At 51.2% G+C, this 18435-nt stretch overlaps 2 protein-coding genes across 9 annotated transcripts in view; both read left to right on the top strand.

The window, feature by feature from the left end:
- Positions 1-7504, top strand: part of C2CD3 (C2 domain containing 3 centriole elongation regulator) — a 158616-nt gene extending 151112 nt beyond the window's left edge. For 5 of the 8 annotated variants that reach the window (XM_023209423.2, XM_023209426.3, XM_023209421.1 and 2 more), the window contains one exon: positions 5748-7504. In XM_023209423.2, coding sequence (XP_023065191.1) covers positions 5748-6005 — 258 coding nt within the window. In that variant the 3' untranslated portion in view covers positions 6006-7504. Of the gene's footprint in view, positions 1-3456; positions 4385-5747 lie in introns of those variants that run through there. The other 3 variants (XM_023209422.2, XM_023209424.1, XM_023209425.3) reach the window with 3 other exon arrangements.
- Positions 7505-7512: 8 nt separating this feature from the next.
- On the top strand, positions 7513-17064 carry UCP3 (uncoupling protein 3). The gene is made up of 7 exons (XM_023209433.1): positions 7513-8133; positions 9978-10198; positions 10753-10963; positions 11200-11403; positions 12481-12582; positions 13044-13224; positions 15829-17064. Exons 2-7 carry the CDS (start codon positions 10073-10075, stop codon positions 15941-15943), a joined length of 939 nt encoding a protein of 312 aa, XP_023065201.1. The 5' UTR covers positions 7513-8133; positions 9978-10072; the 3' UTR covers positions 15944-17064.
- Positions 17065-18435: the final 1371 nt, after the last annotated feature.

Here is an 18435-nt window from a genome sequence, read left to right as displayed (position 1 = left end):
AGCCAGCCGGCTGTTTACTTTCAGTTTTCAGCTCCTGAGTCAATGTTTATGTCACTTAAAGGGGCTACTCTGGAAAAGAACAGAACTTTAGCACTCATCCCAGACCAGAGGCTCACTGTTACCAGAGAAGGGGGGAAGACAGTGGAATGGGAAGAGCTTGCCTGGCCTAGCACTGCTTACCCCAGTACAGGAGGTGCTGTACCCCAGCTCTACTCAGGACTTTTGGGGCCTGACCCTTTGCCTGGGATGGGGTCTGAGAACAGCAAGGCTTCATTTTGCTCTTGGGTCTGCAGCTGGTATTAGCTCTAGCTCCATCTTAGCCTCTGTGTTTTGTAAGATATTATACCTGGTCAGAACCTTGGCCATATCTGAATTTTATTTGAACCCAGCATAGACCTGGATAAGAAGACCAAACAGAAGTTCTTAGATCCACTTGACAGTGAAGCTAAGACCCACAGAGACCCAGAATGAGAAAGTGTCTTGATCTTGAGTGAGTGGGACAGTTAGGTTGGGCCACAGACCAGTGTCTTTTCCACTGCACTCCATTGCCTGTCCTCTGAGAAAGTCCCTGGGTTACTTGGAACCAGGGGTAACCAAACCCTGGGAGCATGTGACCTGTTCAAGGGATCCATCTGGGGACTGGAGTGGAGAGAGCCTAGAACACAGTGGCTGGGATCAGATCACCTTCCAGGCCAAAGAAGAGGTCCAGGCCCTCCCGAGAGAGCTTTTGGAGAAGAGGCTGTGTCACAGGGAGCAGACCAGAGAAGGAGCCAAGAGCTGGGATCAGCCGGTGGTTTATAGAGTGCTTCCTCTTGCATTATCTGCTCATCCTGATCCCATTTTCAGATGCACAAACCAAGGCCCAAAGAGAAAGTGGGTTGCCCAACACCACTTGGCTAAGAAGTGGTAGAGCCAGGACTAAAACCAGCTCCTCATGCAGGGTTAGCCACTCAATTTGAAGAGCCCCAGGAAGCCCCACATTTTCTTTCCAAACCTCTCCTTACACCTTCCACGTGCTCCATATTCTCCCCAGCAAAGTCCGACCTTTAGCATTGAAGGCTCTTTTAACACACATCTATTATCAGAGAGGCCTATCATGTTCATGGCCTGGGCGTCCAGGTACTCAGAAAGGAACAGGTCCCATGTATGGATGAGGGAGGATTTAATGGGGCAGCCTGAAAGCCCCTGGCCTCCTGCTGTGACACCCGGCCCTCAGGAAAGCCAGTTCTGTCTTTCAGCCTGGTACAGTCGTCGAATACCCCGTCCCTGTTCCCTGGGAAGGCCCTTACAGATCAGCTCGCTGAAGTCCAAGAAAAATAAGGTCAAATTCCCCCCACACATTCTGGAACTTCCCTCAGCCAGCATCAACCCCTCCTTCTAGTAATAGGTTTGTCTTGGCTGCTCTCCATACCTGCAGCTCAGTCTATCCCATACCCACCACTTTCCTAGCAAAGAAAATTCCTTCCTCACAAAAGCTGCGCCTGCAGGCGGCATACCCTCTCTCTTCATCATCTGTTCACATTCCACCTTCATGTGAAGCTCGGGGACAGGAATGGGATTTGTGTCACCCTAAACCCCAAGTAGCTCAGGAAACAGCCATCTTGGATCTTGGGAGTAAAGAAAGATGTACACAAGCTTAAAGTGCTACAGAGAGCCTGAGAGAGTTTGACTTAACTAAAGACCTGGCATGTGGTAGGCCGACAACCACTGGTTCTAGAATGAATGACTGAGAAGCTTACTACAAGAGTCTCCTCCCCACCCAATTTAAGCCTGTGGTTACCCTGGCCTGTGGTCATCTCTGTGATTGTTGGGTAGCTCATTGTCTACCCAATTTAAATTGGCCCCACCCAATTTAAACCTGTGGTCCCACCCATACTCATCTAGCCACTCCCAAGCTCCTGTCTTGGACCTGGCCTTGCTGGGATCCCAAGCCTCAGACCCAGTCCATGCCCTACAGGAGCACACAGTGTGGAAGTGGGAGAGCAATAGGCAGAGGCTGGCCCACTGGCCTGCCCTGGCCTGAGGCATCGATCATGGAGTGCAGGTGCTTCCTGTATGTTGGAAGGAATAACTACAAACACCAGCAAAAAGTGGGTTTCCTTCTTCCCTTTTAGCCTAGGCCTGCCTAGAAGGCAGGGAGATGTATCGTCTAGTCTCTGCTGTGCAGCCCAGCCCTAGCGCCACTTTGCTCTTGGTTATAAGGAAAGGCTGCCTGTGGACTCATAGCACTGAGAGCTTCCCAGATTGTAGACATTCCCGTGGCACTTAGAATTCTAGATTGGCAGGGACCCTCAAAGTTTCCCATCCACCCTTCTATTTCGTGGGTAGGAAACTGACATCCAGGCGGTAGACCAGGGATGCCTGACTCCACTCCCCTTATCTCATTCTGGCAATTCTAATTCTTTAGGCAGATCTGTCTGCCTCCCAGGCTTAAGTCTGAGCTGAGAAAGCCTAAAACGGAGTTCTGTTTATTTCTGTGCCCCTCTCAAGTAGGTATTAAAAAGGGTTGCAGACATGAAAGAAAGAATAACTGAATGTTACTGATGCCAGAAGCAACTCTAGCTGGGCCTCAGTTTCTCATAAGCAGAACTGCAGGGCGCAGGTAGTCCCAGTCTCTAGGGTCTCCACCAAGCTGCTGCTCAGTGCCCAGGAAGCGGTACAGTATGCTGTCAGTGGTCCTTCAGTTTATGACAGCCTCAGCTCATGGGACTTAATGGCAGGGAAGAGCAAGCTGCATGCCACGAAGTCAGCCAGATTGGCCTGTGGAGGCTGCTCCCACCTCCTTTCAGAACTGCCCCTTCCCCTATCAGGCCCCCACCTCTTCCCCAGGGCCTTGCTCTCAGCCAGCTGTCTGGGATGGCTTTCCTGTATAACTTTGAGTTCCTTCAGCACAGGAGCCTGACATGGAGTAAGAAAAAAGAAAGAAAAATGAGCAAATGAGTTAGAGGAGTCCAGAGGACCATGACACCATAACCCACAGGCAAATACCTTAAAGGTGGAATTAGTGGTGCCCTGGCAGCCAGAGGCAGAGAGATCAAAGTTTGGTAGCCAGGCAGTAGGTAGGTGCTTTGTGTCACCTGGCAGCTCCAGGAGCTCCAAAGGGCCAGAGAGTGTCTTATTCCCCACCGTCTCCCTGAGAGTTGGATCTGTTCCCAGCATCGCACATGGGACTAAACCCAGAGCACAAATGGCTTGTCTAAAGCCACGCAACAGGAGAAGGGGTGAGGATTCAGACCTATCCTGGAGGTGACGCCCTCCTTCTCCAGAGGCACAGAAAGAGTCAAGGCTGGGGTTCACATCCCAGCTCTGCCACTCAGAGCTGTGGGACCTTGAGTTTATTCCACCTGAATGTAGTTTCCTTATCCACTACGTGGGGAGAATGATAGACCGCCCATATAGGGTCGAGGTAGGGGTCAAACAAGACAAGGTATGTAAAGCGCTTTGTAAACCACACAGCTCTACATAAATATTAACCAAAGGACCAAAAGATGAGAGAAACCAGTGTCATCCATTGGTGGTGCCGTATCCTCAGTGCTAGCCTAGCTGACTTCTTCCTCTCCAGGACAAGAGCGAAGCCACCAGGGGAGCCCTCTCCCAAAGGCCTTGTCGCCCCAGACCTAACTCGCTCCCCGCCAACCTGCCTGAGGAAGAAACCCGCAGAATTGCACGGATATTTTCTTCTCGGTACTCCCAGAAAGACTGACGCAGCCTGAGGCTCTGGGAGAAGGAGACACCTGCCCACCCTCCCTCAGCTTTGTCCAGTTTGCAGAGGCACCAGGTCTGGCTCCTTCAGGGCTGTCACAGTCCTGAAACCACCACTTACCTAGGCCATGGCTGCCTCAAGAGACCCAGTCAGCCCAGACTGGAGGAGTGCCCCGAGCCAGTCCAGTGTCCACTTCCAAATGTCAGCTCCTTTCTTCTGTGGTGAGGCAAAGGCTAGAAACAAAATGGAATCCGCGCCCAAGTGGCTCCTCCATCTTTTGGCCAGTGGACCCTAGCAGGCATCTTTCGGTGGAGAAACGCCTCCCAGTGTCCTTGGCACAGCTGACTGCTTACATGAGCCCACCCTCTTCCTGAAGACGTGGGACCATTTTAGCCTTAAAAGTTGGGGAGGAGGGACATGCAGATTGTGTGCATTGTGCATAGTCAAGGAAATCCTAGGGCCACCTCCAGTTCATTTGTGTGGGAACAAGGATATTTTATAGATACAAATTATTTTTATGCCATGTTGAATTAATTAGGACAGGAAGGGGAAATCACCTCCTTCAGACTTTTTATCTGATTGTCTAAAATTCTAACCATGCTTTTAACTTATTGTTTTTACCCAGCTCTGAAGGTCATTGTTCTTGCCTGTGTTTGAATAAAATCATATTGGTGTTTGTAATCTGTGCACAAGTGTTTCACTGGAGTGGGGATGCTAGGAATTCGTGTGTGCCCTAACTGCCAGAGAGGAAGGTTAGCAACCATACCCCTCCCCCCACAGACGAGGGTCAATCACCATGAGACTCTGGCTCCCCCAGAATCGGGTTGGTCCAGGTGACAGTGACACCCAGTATTTCCTTTGCTGATGCTTGAAATCCATTAGTAAAATGGAACCCTCAGAATCCCTCTTATCTCTGAGATGGGTAATTCTGGCTGAGGCTGTCAGACCACAAAGTCTTGAGCAGCTGCCACAGACAAAGCCCTGTGGGGAGGACAAGGAAAGGGCCATGGACGGGCGCAGTGGCTCACACCTGTAATCCAAACACTTCAGGAGGGTGAAACAGGCGGATCACCTGAGGTCAGGAGTTTGAGACCAGCCTGGCCAACCTGGCAAAACCCTGTCTCTACTAAAAAAAAAAAAAATACAAAAATCAGCTGGGCATGGTGCATGCTTGTAGTCCCAGCTACTCAGGAGACTGAGGCAGGAGAATCACTTTAACCCAGGAGGTGGCGGTTGCAGTGAGCCGAGATCACACCACTGCACTCCAGCCTAGACAACAGAGCAGGACTCAAGACTCCGTATCAAAAAAAAGAAAAAAAACGTGGCTGGGCAACAGGCTTTCACCCCCAAGTACATGTCACTTCACTCAGTCCTCAAAACAACTTTCTAACTCTAGATATTATGATATCTAGAGTTTCTGGAAGTTCAGGGTTTTGCCTCTGTTTGTACAGTTAGGAAGTGATTCACCACACAAGAAATCCCAGAGGTATTGCAAGGCTACTGCTTTCAGTGATCAAAACAAGGTACAGCCAATAAGTGCTCTTAATTTAGGGACTTCATGGAGAAAGACCATGTGGGCTGAAGCAGTCAGGGAAGGCTTCCTAGAAGAGACAGGTCTTGGGGTGAGCCCAGAGAATTGGCCAGACTATGGACAGCTGGAGAGAGAGAGCCAGAAAAGCCTGTGAGCGGCGTGCAGCTGGAGATAGAGACCAGTCTCGCTGTGTCTGAGCCTCTGTGGCCTCATGTGTAAAACAGAGATAATCACTCCAGCCTCAAGGGGTTGTGAGGAAGATCAAACGAGATGACATTTTTTAAAGTGCTTCGCCTACATTTGGCACACAGTGGAAGCTTAGGAAATGTCAGCCCCACTCACTCTCTGATGCTCCAGAGCAAACCCTTAGCAAGGCAAGCACACAGCCCCTGGGGCAGGCAGAGCACTCCCGGGCGTCAGAGGGTGCACAGTGATGCGGGAACCTCAAGGAAGGAGTGAGTGCCGCCTTCCTGGTGACAAGGCCTCCCCCTTCTATTTGTCTCTGCTCCTAAGTTCCAGCCTGCCAGCCCACCCCTCCCCAGCACCACAGAGGCCAGCCTCCCTCTCAAGTCACCAGCACAGAGCATTCAAGGCCCGGGACCCCACTTTCCTTGGGGCTCAGGGAACCTAAAGAGGAGCAGTTGGAGACCAGACCTCAGGGGGAAAGCGCCAGGTAAAGAATATTCCTCCAAATCCCACTCTAGCTCCCACAGACAACCTGATCGGGGTCAGGAGGACATGCTCCTATTCCAGGTTGAGAGCAGCCTCTGATGACACAAAGGGACCCTGAGGGTCGAGACCTCCCATCTCCACTTCAAAACAGTGTGTTATTTATCAGTATCTTAGCCCTGGAAGCTGAATCTTCCCAGTGCCAACTCTGAGGTAAATGACTTGACCAGGCATGTGGCATGGATTAAGGCATGAGATAGGTGTTCCCACCACCAGAACGAGCCAGTGGCTGCCTCTCTTCCCAACCCATAGCAGGCAGCCTTGGGACTTCTAGCATGGGCTGGCCTCTGGACATGGAGCCAAAGCAGGCAGACCTGGTCCTGCTCTGAAGCTCCCAAGCCAAAGAGAGCCTGGCTCTCCCTCCCCCTGGGTTTCTCCAGAGCCTGCTGCCTCCTGCTTTGGCCTTCTACTCTATTCTTCCCCCACAGACTCCCTGCAATTTACTCCACCACCTCCAGGCTAGCAATTACAGATGGAGCTCAGAACCTACTTCCTAAGCCTTCCTACTCTCAGCAGCCCTGACAGCCACTTCCCTCTTAACACTAATGCAGCTGCTTATTCTGCTGACATTAAGGTCAGGGCCTGGTCCAAGGAAGAGGACAGGTACAGCCCAAGCTTTGCACTTGAGCGTCCGTACCTCTGACCACCTGCCCTGTGACCCTGGCTGTGTGCCGAAGTCCAGAAAAGACTTCTGCCTACTTCTCCTCTGCCCTACCCAATCAACTCCCTCTCCTTCCCTCCCTTCTGCTTCTCACTCCTCCCCTCCCTTCTCTTCCTCTTCTCCCCTCCCCCCATCACCTGGGGCCCGATTCAGCTATGCCCAGCCCTTACTCTAAGTGCCCAAAGATGGAGCCTCCAGTAGCTTCTGTGGGGCACCCTTCCACCCCGCCCCAGCTCCCTTGGCTCCAGCAGTGTCCATGCTAAAGCTTCCAAGTGTCATGTCAGAGAGAATGGTGGTCACAGTAGATAAGCCCAAAATGCCTTAGAGTTTACAGGCTAGAGTCAGGCCCTGCCACGTGCTGGCTACATGGCCTCCCTGAGATTCCATTTCCTCCACAGTAAAATAAGTGGTAAGATTTTAGGATCCCCAGCACTAAAAAGAAATGAAATACTGAAGCAGGCTCCAACACGGATTAACTTGGAAAGCATTACTATACTAAGTAAAAGAAGCCAGTCACAAACAAGCACATAGTGGATGATTCCATTTCTAGGAAGTGTTCAGAAGAAGCAAATTTTTAGAGACAGAAAGTAGATTGATTAGTGGTTGCCTGAGGCTGGGGAGTGGGGGAAGGGGAGTGACTACTAATGTGTATGGAGTTTTTCCAGGGCAGGAGGGTGAAGGGTGATGAAAATGTTCTAAAATAGATTGTGTTGATGGTTGCACAACTCAGAATATACTAAAAACCATTTGAATTGTGCACTTGAAACAGATGAATTGTATAGTATGTGAATTCTATATCAATAAATCTGTAATTAAAAAACAAAATTAGGCCAGGTGCAGTGGCTCACACCTGTAATCCCAACACTTTGCCAGGCTGAGGCAGGAGGATGACTTGAGCCCAGGAGTTCAAGACCAGCCTGGGGAACACAGTGAGACCTCGTCTCTACTAAAAATTTTTAAATTACCAAAAAAAAAAAAAGTAAAAAAAATTAGAATTCTAATGGTACCTATCTCATAGGATTGTGGAAAATAGTAGTAATGTATGTAAAATATTTAGCACATAGTGGGCACGAAGAAATGACAGTTATCATTATTATTACGAGGCCTGGGAGAGCTGTGCCCAGCCTATTGTGGGAGGCCTTGACCTTTGGACTCAAAAGTGGCAGCAGGTCCACCCCCCCATACACCCTTGTCACCAAGAAAACGTCCACAGTTTAAAGGAGCTATATTAAAGCACCCCAAGTAACAGGACTGAACCAGATGTGGAACTCACCTCCCCTCTCACCTCACTGCCCTCACCAGCCAGCCTCTTGTCAAGTGATCAGGCAGTCAACCAGCTTCTCTAGGATAAGGTTTCAGGTCAGCCCGTGTGTATAAGACCAGTGCCAAGCCAGAAGCAGCAGAGACAACAGTGAATGACAAGGAAGGGCCATCCGATCCCTGCTGCCACCCCCTGGGATGGAGCCATAGGGAGCCCCTGTGCTGCCTCTGCCCTGGCAGGACTCACAGGTAAGACCCCTTTCTCCTCCCTCATCCCTTCCCCTGTCCCTCTCCCTTCTCCTTGTTCTTTCTTTCACTGGAGGCTTTCAGCGAGCAGCCCCGAGCAGTCAGGGCTCACTAGCTGCAGCATGTCAGACCTGATATTCAGTCCAGCCCCCACCTTATAAAAAGGAAGCCGCAGCCCTGATGAGGGTACTGTGGCAGGGCTGGGACTTGAACCCAACACCCGTGTCACTCACTCAAGACTCATACCCCGTTTGCCTTGCTGGCTGCCTCTGGTGGGATTTTGCAAATCCCCATAGACAGGAAGTGGCTTTCTTCTTTGCCTGCCCCAGAATCTCTGCGATTCCTCCAGAGCATAAGTCCCTTTCTTTCCATGAAGACCCTGGGGCCTCTTCCTGAGTAGGGATGACAGGGGCACTTCCGACCTGAGGCTGGTCCAGGTCATTTACTGGGAGCTTTCCAGAGCCCATGGTCTCTCCGCCTAGATGGCTTCTTCAGTGGGCTGCTGTGAAGGCTTTGCCGGGACGGTGGGTTGGAGTTGGGGAGGCAACTGGTATTGGGTAGGATGTCTCAAAATGGGGTCCTCTTCCCCGCTTCAGAGCTACCATGGGGAGTTTTCCTAATGCAGATTCCTAGCCCCACCCCAGACCTAAATCAGGATCTCTGGGGCTGAGGGCTGAGAATCTACTCTGTAAACAAGCAGCTCAAGGGATCTTCGGCTCTCGCTGAAGTCTGAGACTCTCTGGGCAGTGAAACAGGCACAGCTTCAGACGCCAGACAAGCGTGGACACCAATCTGAGTGCCAGCACTTCAGTTGTATGACTAGCTAAAGCCCTGGAAGCCTCAGGTCCCTGGTTTATGAAATGGGAATAATAATAGCAACTACTTGTAGCCTTATAAAGGGATCGACTCAGTCAGTGTCTGTAAAGCCCTCAGCACGGTATCTGGTGCAAGAAGCAACCAGCAAACTTTAATGGACCATGCAGACTAGAACATCCCATCCCTCAGGAGCCCCAGCAGAGCTACAGAAAGGAGGATTCCACTTTTGACTTCTTCCTCCACTGGCCAGTGGCAAAAGGCTGCCGGCTGCTAGGGGTGTAGGGGAGGCTGGAGTGAATTGGGAAGAAGATTGGGGAGTGCTGGCCTCAGGGCAGCTGCTATATGTGCCCACCACTGTGGCTTCCCCTCCTCCCCCAGCTTGACTACTTGAAAGTTCTAGAGCCCTGACCCCAAGATGGGCTTTTGACCTGAGTCTACGCCCATCCATTCCATTTCCCATGAGTGGCTAAGAACTGCCCCTCTTGTCAAGTGATCAGGTTGAGGCCAGGAGTTCGAGACCAGAATAGGCAACATAGAGAGACCCCCCCATCTCTACAAAAACTAAAAAATTAGCTGAGTATGGTGATGCACACCTATAGTCCCAGCTGCCCAGGAGGCTGAAGGTGGGAAGGTCACTTGAGTCCAAGAGGTCAAAGCTGCAGTGAGCCTGGATTGTACCACTGCACTCCAGCCCAGGTAACAAAGCAAGAACCTGTCTCAAACAAAAAAAAAAGAAGCAGTTTGATACTGGGGAGAGCAGGTGCCTGAGCCTCAGTTTCCTCATGTATACAGTGCAGATACCACTGTCAGCTCTGCCTACCCATGGCAAGGAGGGAAGGAGAGGGTCAGGAGGAGGATTGCAAAATCCGAGGGATGGGAACGTGACCTGTTTTTATAGGCCAAATTCACGCAGCTTAAGTATGGCACCACCCAGGCTTCTCCCTTTCTAAAGCCCCTCCTGGGTGCTGAGGAGCTCCTGGGGGCCAGGCCAGACATCACTCCATCAGCCTCCTCTGGCCTGTCTCCTGCAGCCTCACTGCTGCACTGAAGCCCAGGGCTGTGGAGCAGCCTCTCTCCTTGGACCTCCTCTCGGCCCTAAAGAGACTGAGCAGAGCCTTCCAGGACCATGGTTGGACTGAAGCCTTCAGACGTGCCTCCCACCATGGCTGTGAAGTTCCTGGGGGCAGGCACAGCAGCCTGTTTTGCTGACCTCCTTACCTTTCCACTGGACACAGCCAAGGTCCGCCTGCAGGTAGGTGCCCTTTGGCCAAGGGTCATTGATCACATGGAAGGAGGGGCTAGTTCTCCCCCAGGGCCCGCATGACGTGTGCCCATATGCCCTTCCTCACTCAGAACGCTGACGAAGACTCTCACTCCACTGCTTAGGACCCTTCCTTGCCTCCTCTCATCACCATCCACCAAGACAAAAAAATCTAAATTCTTTGCACAATGCGACAGGGCCCTTTATGGGCTAGGCCCTACTTCTTAAAGTGCACAGTGTGCAGTAAAAGTAGGGAATTAACTGTGTGATCTTGGGCAAGCCACAAAGCACTTATAAAATGGAAAGACAATCTGTCCCTCTGATTTACTCTGAGGATCAAACATCAAGCCGTGTGTATAACACTGCTTTGTGAACAGTAAAATCCTGCCCAGACACCAGTGATTTCTACTGTGATGTGAAGGCTGTGACCAGCACGGTTGTTCTCAGGCCCAGCCCAGGCAGGCCCAGCCCCAGCAGGGTTCCTGTGCATGCAGCCCCTTCTTGCCCTCCCAGTTGAGTCCTCGCCCCCGGCTATTGTCCCTCAGATCCAGGGGGAGAACCCGGTGGCCCGGACGGCCCGGCTTGTGCAGTACCGTGGCGTGCTGGGCACCATCCTGACCATGGTGCGGACCGAGGGTCTCTGCAGCCCCTACAATGGGCTGGTGGCCGGCCTGCAGCGCCAGATGAGCTTCGCCTCCATCCGCATCGGCCTCTACGACTCTGTCAAGCAGGTCTACACCCCCCAAGGCACAGACAGTGAGTGACCAGGTCCCTGAACACCAAAGGGGTGGCCGAAAGTCTGTGGGTCAAGAGACCAGGGAAGTCTAGACTCAGAGGCAGAGCCAGAGGCTGGGGGGAAGATGGTACCGGATGCTCATGAGGAGGCCCTGAGTGGACATCAAGGAAACTGCAGGGGCAGCCCCGCAGAGAACAGCATGTCCCAGAGAGCTGCTTAGTAGGGGGTACTGGCCCAATCTCTCTGCCCCTTCCAGGTTCCAGCCTCACTACCCGGATTTTGGCCGGCTGCACCACGGGAGCCATGGCAGTGACCTGTGCCCAGCCCACAGATGTGGTGAAGGTCCGATTTCAGGCCAGCATACACCTTGGGTCGTCTGGGAGCGACAGAAAATACAGCGGGACTATGGATGCCTACAGAACCATCGCCAGGGAGGAAGGAGTCAGGGGCCTGTGGAAAGGTAGGTCTGGACTCCGGGCACAGGCGGCCTTAGGCAGAGCTTTCCCTCCCCTCAGGCTGGGGCAGGGACCCCAGCAAGGAGGGGCTCCCAGCATGGCATGTTCCAGTGATTCTGAAAGAACATCGCAACCAAAGATACTTCACTGGCCTGCCACAGCCCCTCAAACTCAGTTCATTTTACCAGCCCTTTGCCATGTGCAGGCTGCTGTGAGAGAGACAGAAATGAATTGAAGACACCTTCACACACCCAGGGCGTGAGGACAGCGGAGGAGATAAGTCAAGATGCAGCTATACCACGGGCAGGATGTGGTAGGGGTTGCCCCAGAGGTGGAGCTCCAGAGGCGGGCTCTGCAGAGAAGGTGACACCTAAGCTGGGCCTGGAAGACTGAACAGGTTCTAGGTGTGTGGAGATGGAAGGGGAGGGGCCCTCAAGCAGGGCCCGGAGGAAGAAGAGGAGCATCAGAAACGCACAGCTGTGAGGAGTGGGCGCAGGGAGATGCAATGGGTTCCCTATGTGTCCACATGGCGGCCACTGTGATGAATGCAGGACTCTCTCCGCGTGTGAACCAGAGGTTGCAGGAATGTTTGCAGAAGAAACTGACCCAGTGAAGTTTAAGGGCAGGACACCTCTTAAGTGGGGGCTCTTCAGTCACTTGTTGGGCACCCTTCAGAGTTTGTCCCCTTACCTGTGAAACCAGGGGTGGGCCCTGCTGGCACCACATTCCGTCACTGTTCCAAGAGCTCAGCCTCTCGCTGAATGACTTTCTTTTCTGGCTGCAGCTGGGTCTCGGGGAGGCATATGTTAATTTTGACAGCTGTTGCATATCACCCTCCAAAATGAGGCCAAGTGAACACAAGTGGGCCTCTCTGTTCTCTGTCTCTGAGGAAGATATGGATAATCTGAGAGTTGTCAACTCCAGAGAGGAAAATGTGGGATCTGCGCAGCTGGGGTGGGATCCTCTGGCTGCGACCATTGGAATGGGGCCTGATAGCCCCAAAACTGGGGCCTGTGACCTTGCAGCCAGGGCATCCATTTCTCCCATTTCCCATTCATCCGTCCCCACTGCCTTCCTAACAGGAACTTTGCCCAACATCATGAGGAATGCCATCGTCAACTGTGCTGAGGTGGTGACCTACGACATCCTCAAGGAGAAGCTGCTGGACCATCACCTGCTCACTGGTGAGGCCCTGGGCTCCAGGCAGGCAGCCCTCCCCCAGCAGGGAGGGAACCCAGAGGCAACCGGGTTTTAGAAGGAGCAGAGAGAGAAGGAGTGCCTAGTAAAGAGTGCCTGGTTCATTGTGGTGACAAGCAGGAAAGACCCCTAAGCTGGGAGGCTGGAGACTTGGGTTCCAGTCCCAGCACCACATCTCACTATGTAGCTTTAAGCAAGGATCTCTCACCTTCTCTGACTTCAGTTTCCTCAAACAGCCTGCATGACCTCCCACCTCTGGGTCAGCCCAGGCCTAGTTTGCCAGTACTTACCAAGAGCTTAGCCCAGGGCACTGTGAGAGATATGGAAAATACTGTCAGATACGGAAAATATGCTCAGGGAGTTCATGGTTGAGTTGGGGACAAACAGTACATACATATGGACAGAACACAAATGCACTCCTTGATATTTGCTCATCCTTCCTATGCAGACAACTTCCCCTGCCACTTTGCCTCTGCCTTTGGAGCCGGCTTCTGTGCCACAGTGGTGGCCTCCCCGGTGGATGTGGTGAAGACCCGGTATATGAACTCACCTCCAGGCCAGTACCTCAGCCCCCTCGACTGTATGATAAAGATGGTGGCCCAGGAGGGCCCCACAGCCTTCTACAAGGGGTGAGCCTCCTCCTGCCTCCAGCACTCCCTCCCAGAGAACGGGGACTTCTTTCTTTTCTAATGTGGCTACCATGGGTCAACCTGGGATGTAGCGGTGAAGAGTACAGATGTAAATGCCACAAAGGAGAAGTTTAAAAAACCATGCAAGTAAAAGAAAAAAAGTGAACCATACCTGATGGGGAGAGTTAGGGAAGCCTGACTGAGGAAGCGTTCTAGGAACAGGTGAAAGTACTGCCTGTCTCCAAAGGAAGTTAGCAATCCTGAGACCTCCCGGACCTCCTGCCATGGCCATTGAGCACCACGCTGACCACAGCCGGTGCCTTCCTCACCGTCTCCACACACTCCACATTTTCTTGCACTTACTGCTCCCTCTGCATGGAATGAATGCCTCATCATCTACAGGCTGTCAATTTTAGCCTCCTTCAAGACCAGTTCAAATGCCACCTCCTCCCTAATACTCTCAGGTGTAAATTTTCCCTCCTCCCTGGGAACTTCTGCAATGCCATTTGATTCCATTTTTATGGTATTTATCACCTCCTGCCTTGTATTACAATGTTGGTAAGCTTAAGTTATTCCTCTTGCAAAGGTCAAGTCCCCGAAAGCCAAAGTGGCTCAGACATCTTGTATCTCCCACAGTCCCTCACACAGAGTGAGCACTCGATAATGCAGATTGGTGACGATTATCACGACAGCTAAGTCACTCTATATTAGGCCTCGTGCTGAGCACTTTACACGCATTATCCCAACAGCCCCTTGAACTGGGTAGTATTGTCCACATTAACTAAGGAAAAGACTGAGTGTCAGAAAAGTTAAGGAACTTGTCCAAGACCACAAGTTAAACTGGTGGAGCCATGGCTCAAACCCAGACCGTCAGACACCACGCCCAACAATGTTGTTTATCCTACTGGTAAGCTGTTAACTTGGCCCTTTCACCTCCCACTGCTGATGCCTTCAATAGAGAGTTTTATGGTCCCTGGTGTTATCATGGACCCAACAAGTGAACAAGAGCTACTATAGGTTCTCAAGCCTGGGAATGACGTAACAAAACTATATTGCAACTGACAGACTGTTCTTCCAAAAAGTGCCTCTATCATTACAGTCTTCAGCTGTAGCCACTTGTCTCAGTTACTGCTTTCACTTGTCCAACATTTCTGGAGCATCCTGCAGGTGCCAGGCCCTGGGTTATGCTCCCCTCAAAGAGCAGCAGATAAGTTGGTGATATTTACTGAGCATTTACTGATGCTGGGCCCTGTGCTGAGTGCTGTCCAACATTAACTCACCTAATCTGCACGACTAACTCTATAAGGCAGATACTGTTATTTTCCTCATTTTACAGATGAGGAAACTGAGGCTTAGAAAAATTAAGTGATGTGTCCAGATTGTAAAGCTGGAAACTGGGAGAGCTTGGATTTGAACCCAGGTCTGACTCCAGAGTTTACATTTGTTGTCACAGTGCTATAGTCCCCATGAGGGTCAAGAAAACCCATGGCATGAGGTTATGGTGCCCGAACTGAGTCCTCCAGAGCAAAGAGCAACCAGCCAGCAAAGGAGGAGAGGAGGGGACAGTCCAGGCAGAGGGAGCAAGAGGAGCAAAAGCATGGAGGGAAGAGGGCCTGGCATCGTCAGGGAATGTGACTAGCTGAGTCTGGCGGGAGCAAAGGGGCCCAGGAGGTGGTTAGTGGAGGGACAGGCTGAGAGAGGGGCAGGGGCCAGCTCATGGGCTTCTCCCTGAGTTGGTGAGCCACAGCTGAGGTGGGGACACTGTCCCTGCAGTGCCATCACACACAGCCAGGCTCTCTGGAGACGAGCTAAATCTGGTGCCACACTGTCTTCACCCTGCAAAGCCCAAGTTTCTCCATGTCCTGGCAGGGGGCCATGTTAGGGCTGGCCCCCCGGGGTGTAACTGAACCCAGAAACACCCAGCAGCAGCGTGGAGTCAGAACCACACCTCTGACACTTACTAGCCACGGGTCTTTGGTTGAGCTCTTAACCTCCCTGGGCCTCGGTTTGTGAAAACATGGCTGCCTTATAGAACTGTGAGGGGCCCGGTGCAGTGGCTCATGCCCGTAATCCCAGCACTTTGGGAGGCTGAGTCAGGTGGATCACCTGAGGTCAGGAGTTCGAGACTAGCCTGACCAACATGGAGAAACTCTGTCTCTACTAAAAATACAAAAATTAGCCGGGCGTAGTGGTGCATGCCCGTAATCTCAGCTACTTGGGAGGCTGAGGTAAGAGAATCACTTGAACTTGCGAGGCGGAGGTTGAGGTGAGCCGAGATAGTGCCATTGCACTCCAGCCTGGGCAACAAGAGTGACACTCCGACTCAAAAAAAAAAAAGGAACTGTGAGAATTCGCTGCCTAACACAGTAACCTGTCTCAAAACGTCAGGTTTTCTTTTTCCCTTACTCCGACTTCTGCCTAAATCCCCTTAGCAGGAAAAAAAAAAAAGAGCGAGAGAGAGAGAGACTGAAAGGATTTCAGAAAATGCTTGTGATGAACAGAAGTCTAGATCCTTTGGCACTACCACTGTGTCCCGCGAGAGCACACGCATCTGCTGTGGTCTCCTAGCACTCCACCTGATGTGTTGGTTGTTTTTCTCATCAGATTTACACCCTCCTTTTTGCGTTTGGGATCCTGGAACGTGGTGATGTTCGTAACCTATGAGCAGCTGAAACGGGCCCTGATGAAAGTCCAGATATTACGGGAATCTCCGTTTTGAACATGACAGGGAGGCCACTGATAGCTAACGTGTCCCAAACCAGTTAAGAATGGAAGAAAACGGCGGATCCACGCACACATGGACACAGACCCACACATGTTTACAGAACTGTTGTTTACTTGTTGATTCAAGAAACAGAAGTAGAAGAGGAGGAAGGATTCTGGTCTTCAGTGCCATGCCTTGAGAACACCTTTGTTTTGCACTGACAAGATGGAAAATAAATTATATTAATTTTTGAAACCCATTAGGCATGCCTAATATTTAGGCAAGAGAAAATAAACCAAGATAGATCCGTTTGGACAAAATGGAGGGTTGGAGATGTGTATCCCCGTGAAATCTGGTTAGATAATGAATGATAAGCAGGAAGGATGGCAAGCACGGGACAGGAGGGGCCCACGATAGAGTGGGAGATCAGCCACAGAGCCCGGAGGGTCGCCACCCAGCAACACAGAGCTGGCGACTGCCGCTGCACCGTCACACATGCATCATCAGCCTATTCGGAATGTGGCTGCCACAGAGAGTCCTTTGGGATTCTAGGAAACCCAAGGAACAAGAGAAAAAACTAGAGCCTGTGCCAAAGAAGCCCTGCTGGGCCAGTGTGAGACTGGGACTCGTAAATATTCCTGACGACACTGAAGAATCAAGAGGGCAGCCTCCCCTTTCCTACAAAATGGAGAGAGCCATCCCTTCCCTATCCACCTCACCAGGGGTGCTGCCACACGCAAGTGAGAAGCTGGGCATGTACACACCTTATGAAAGCAAAAGCTCTGTGTGAATCTAACTACAAGGACAATGTCTTGGGAGAGATTTTGTCGGGACAGAGAGGAGTTGCCAGGGAAGAAGGTTTGAAAGATGCGGTTGTCTAGAGGTGAGACCAAAGGATCCAGAGACTTGGAGACCAGGGGTTACAGTGGATGATGTGAAGCCATAGGAGCCCCGCCCCCATGCAGCCCCTTCCCCCCGACCACGCGCTTAATCGTGAGCACCTCAAAGGGTTGTTGGGCTTGGGGGAAAAGAGGTGGATTCCTGGGCAAGAACCTAAAGTAGCAAGACTCGGAATTCTTGGGAAATTATTATGACTCAATAAAAGAATTCACACCTTAGGTGTGGGAATAAGAACAGCCACTTCTCTGCCTTTTCTTTCTTGGAATTTTCCTTTCTCACTTATATTTCAGGCTTTCTATGTGTCAGCGCGGGGCCAGATCCAGCCCCACATGCCTACACTTCATCTGCCCCCTCTCACCCTATTTAATTGCAGCCAAGTTGCTTTATTCTTTTAGGGCTCCAGCTCCTGCTTCTGCAAAAGGCAGGGTTGAACCAGACGACCGACTTCCAAGCTTAAGACTGTACATCTTTCGAATTGATAATGGGGACCCAAAATGCCACTGTCTTTTTCTACTTCTTGGCAGCCTTGTGTAGCTCTGATGATTGTCAGGACTGGGTTCAAACCTCACCCCATTCTACCATACTAACCACCTATCCACAGGGAATCCTTGCACCTTAGTGTGCTACAGAAAAGTGGGAATAACAATCCCTGCTTCACAGGCTTGTTGTGAGGGTTGACCTAAACCTCCTTGGAAAGCAGACATGTGGTGTGCATCTGCTACCTGGGAGGCTTAGGCGAGAGGATTGCTTGAGCCCAGGAGTTCAAGGCTGCAATGAGCCATGATTGCACCTGTGAATAACGACTGCACTCCAGTCTTGGCAACAGAGCAAGACTCACTCTCTGAAACAAAACAAACAAAAAATCGTTGGCATACAGAAGGCGCTCGGTAGTGTCGTTTCCCTGCTTCCCTGCTCCTACCCCTCCACACCCTGGGAAAAAGCCAATATCTATTCATCCTCAGCACTTTCCTAAATTTAAATTATAACTTCAGATCATCTATGTATAAAAACTGGAGAGTTCATACAAAAGCAAAAAAAAATTATTTTGATTTAATGTCTGGCTTGGTTTTCAAATAAAACCCATATTTTGAAAACTTTCTGGTTGGTGCAGTGGCTCATGCCTTTTGGAGGCCGAGGCAGGCAGATCACTTGAGGTCAGGAGTTCGAGACCAGACTGGCTAGCATGGTGAAACCCTGTCTCTACTAAAAATTTTAAAAATTAAAAAAAAAAAAAAAAGAAAATTAACCAGGCATGGTGGCAGTTACCTGTAATCCAAGCTACTCGGGAGTCTGAGGCAAGAGAATCGCTTGAACCTGGGAGGCAGAGGTTGCAGTGAGCCAAGACCGTGCCACTGCACTCCAGTCTGGGCAAAACTCTGTCTCAAAAAAAAATTAAATGGAATTGAATTAAATTAAAAGTTTCCCTGTTTAGCCAGGCGTGGTGGCACACGCCCCTGGTTCCAGCTACTTGGGAGGCTCAGATGGGAGGATCACTTGAGCCCAGGAGACGGAGGTTGCAGTGACCCGAGATCACACCACTGCACCCCAGCCTAGGTGACAGAGTGAGACCCCATCTCAAAAACAAAACAAAACAAAAAAAGAGTTTC

Source organism: Piliocolobus tephrosceles, chromosome 13, assembly GCF_002776525.5.
Source record: "Piliocolobus tephrosceles isolate RC106 chromosome 13, ASM277652v3, whole genome shotgun sequence".
NCBI classification, from domain to species: Eukaryota; Metazoa; Chordata; class Mammalia; order Primates; family Cercopithecidae; genus Piliocolobus; species Piliocolobus tephrosceles.
The sequence above is the reverse complement of the archived record's forward strand: the minus strand, read 5'-3'. Positions and strand labels throughout refer to the sequence as shown.

Excerpts from the sequence above, each read along its gene's own strand:
- UCP3 (XM_023209433.1), top strand. The coding sequence starts at position 10,073 with ATGGTTGGACTGAAGCCTTCAGACGTGCCTCCCACCATGGCTGTGAAG. Across the intron at positions 11,404-12,480 it reads AGTCAGGGGCCTGTGGAAAG|GAACTTTGCCCAACATCATG; the intron begins GTAGGTCTGGAC and ends CCTTCCTAACAG. Across the intron at positions 13,225-15,828 it reads CCCACAGCCTTCTACAAGGG|ATTTACACCCTCCTTTTTGC; the intron begins GTGAGCCTCCTC and ends TTTTCTCATCAG.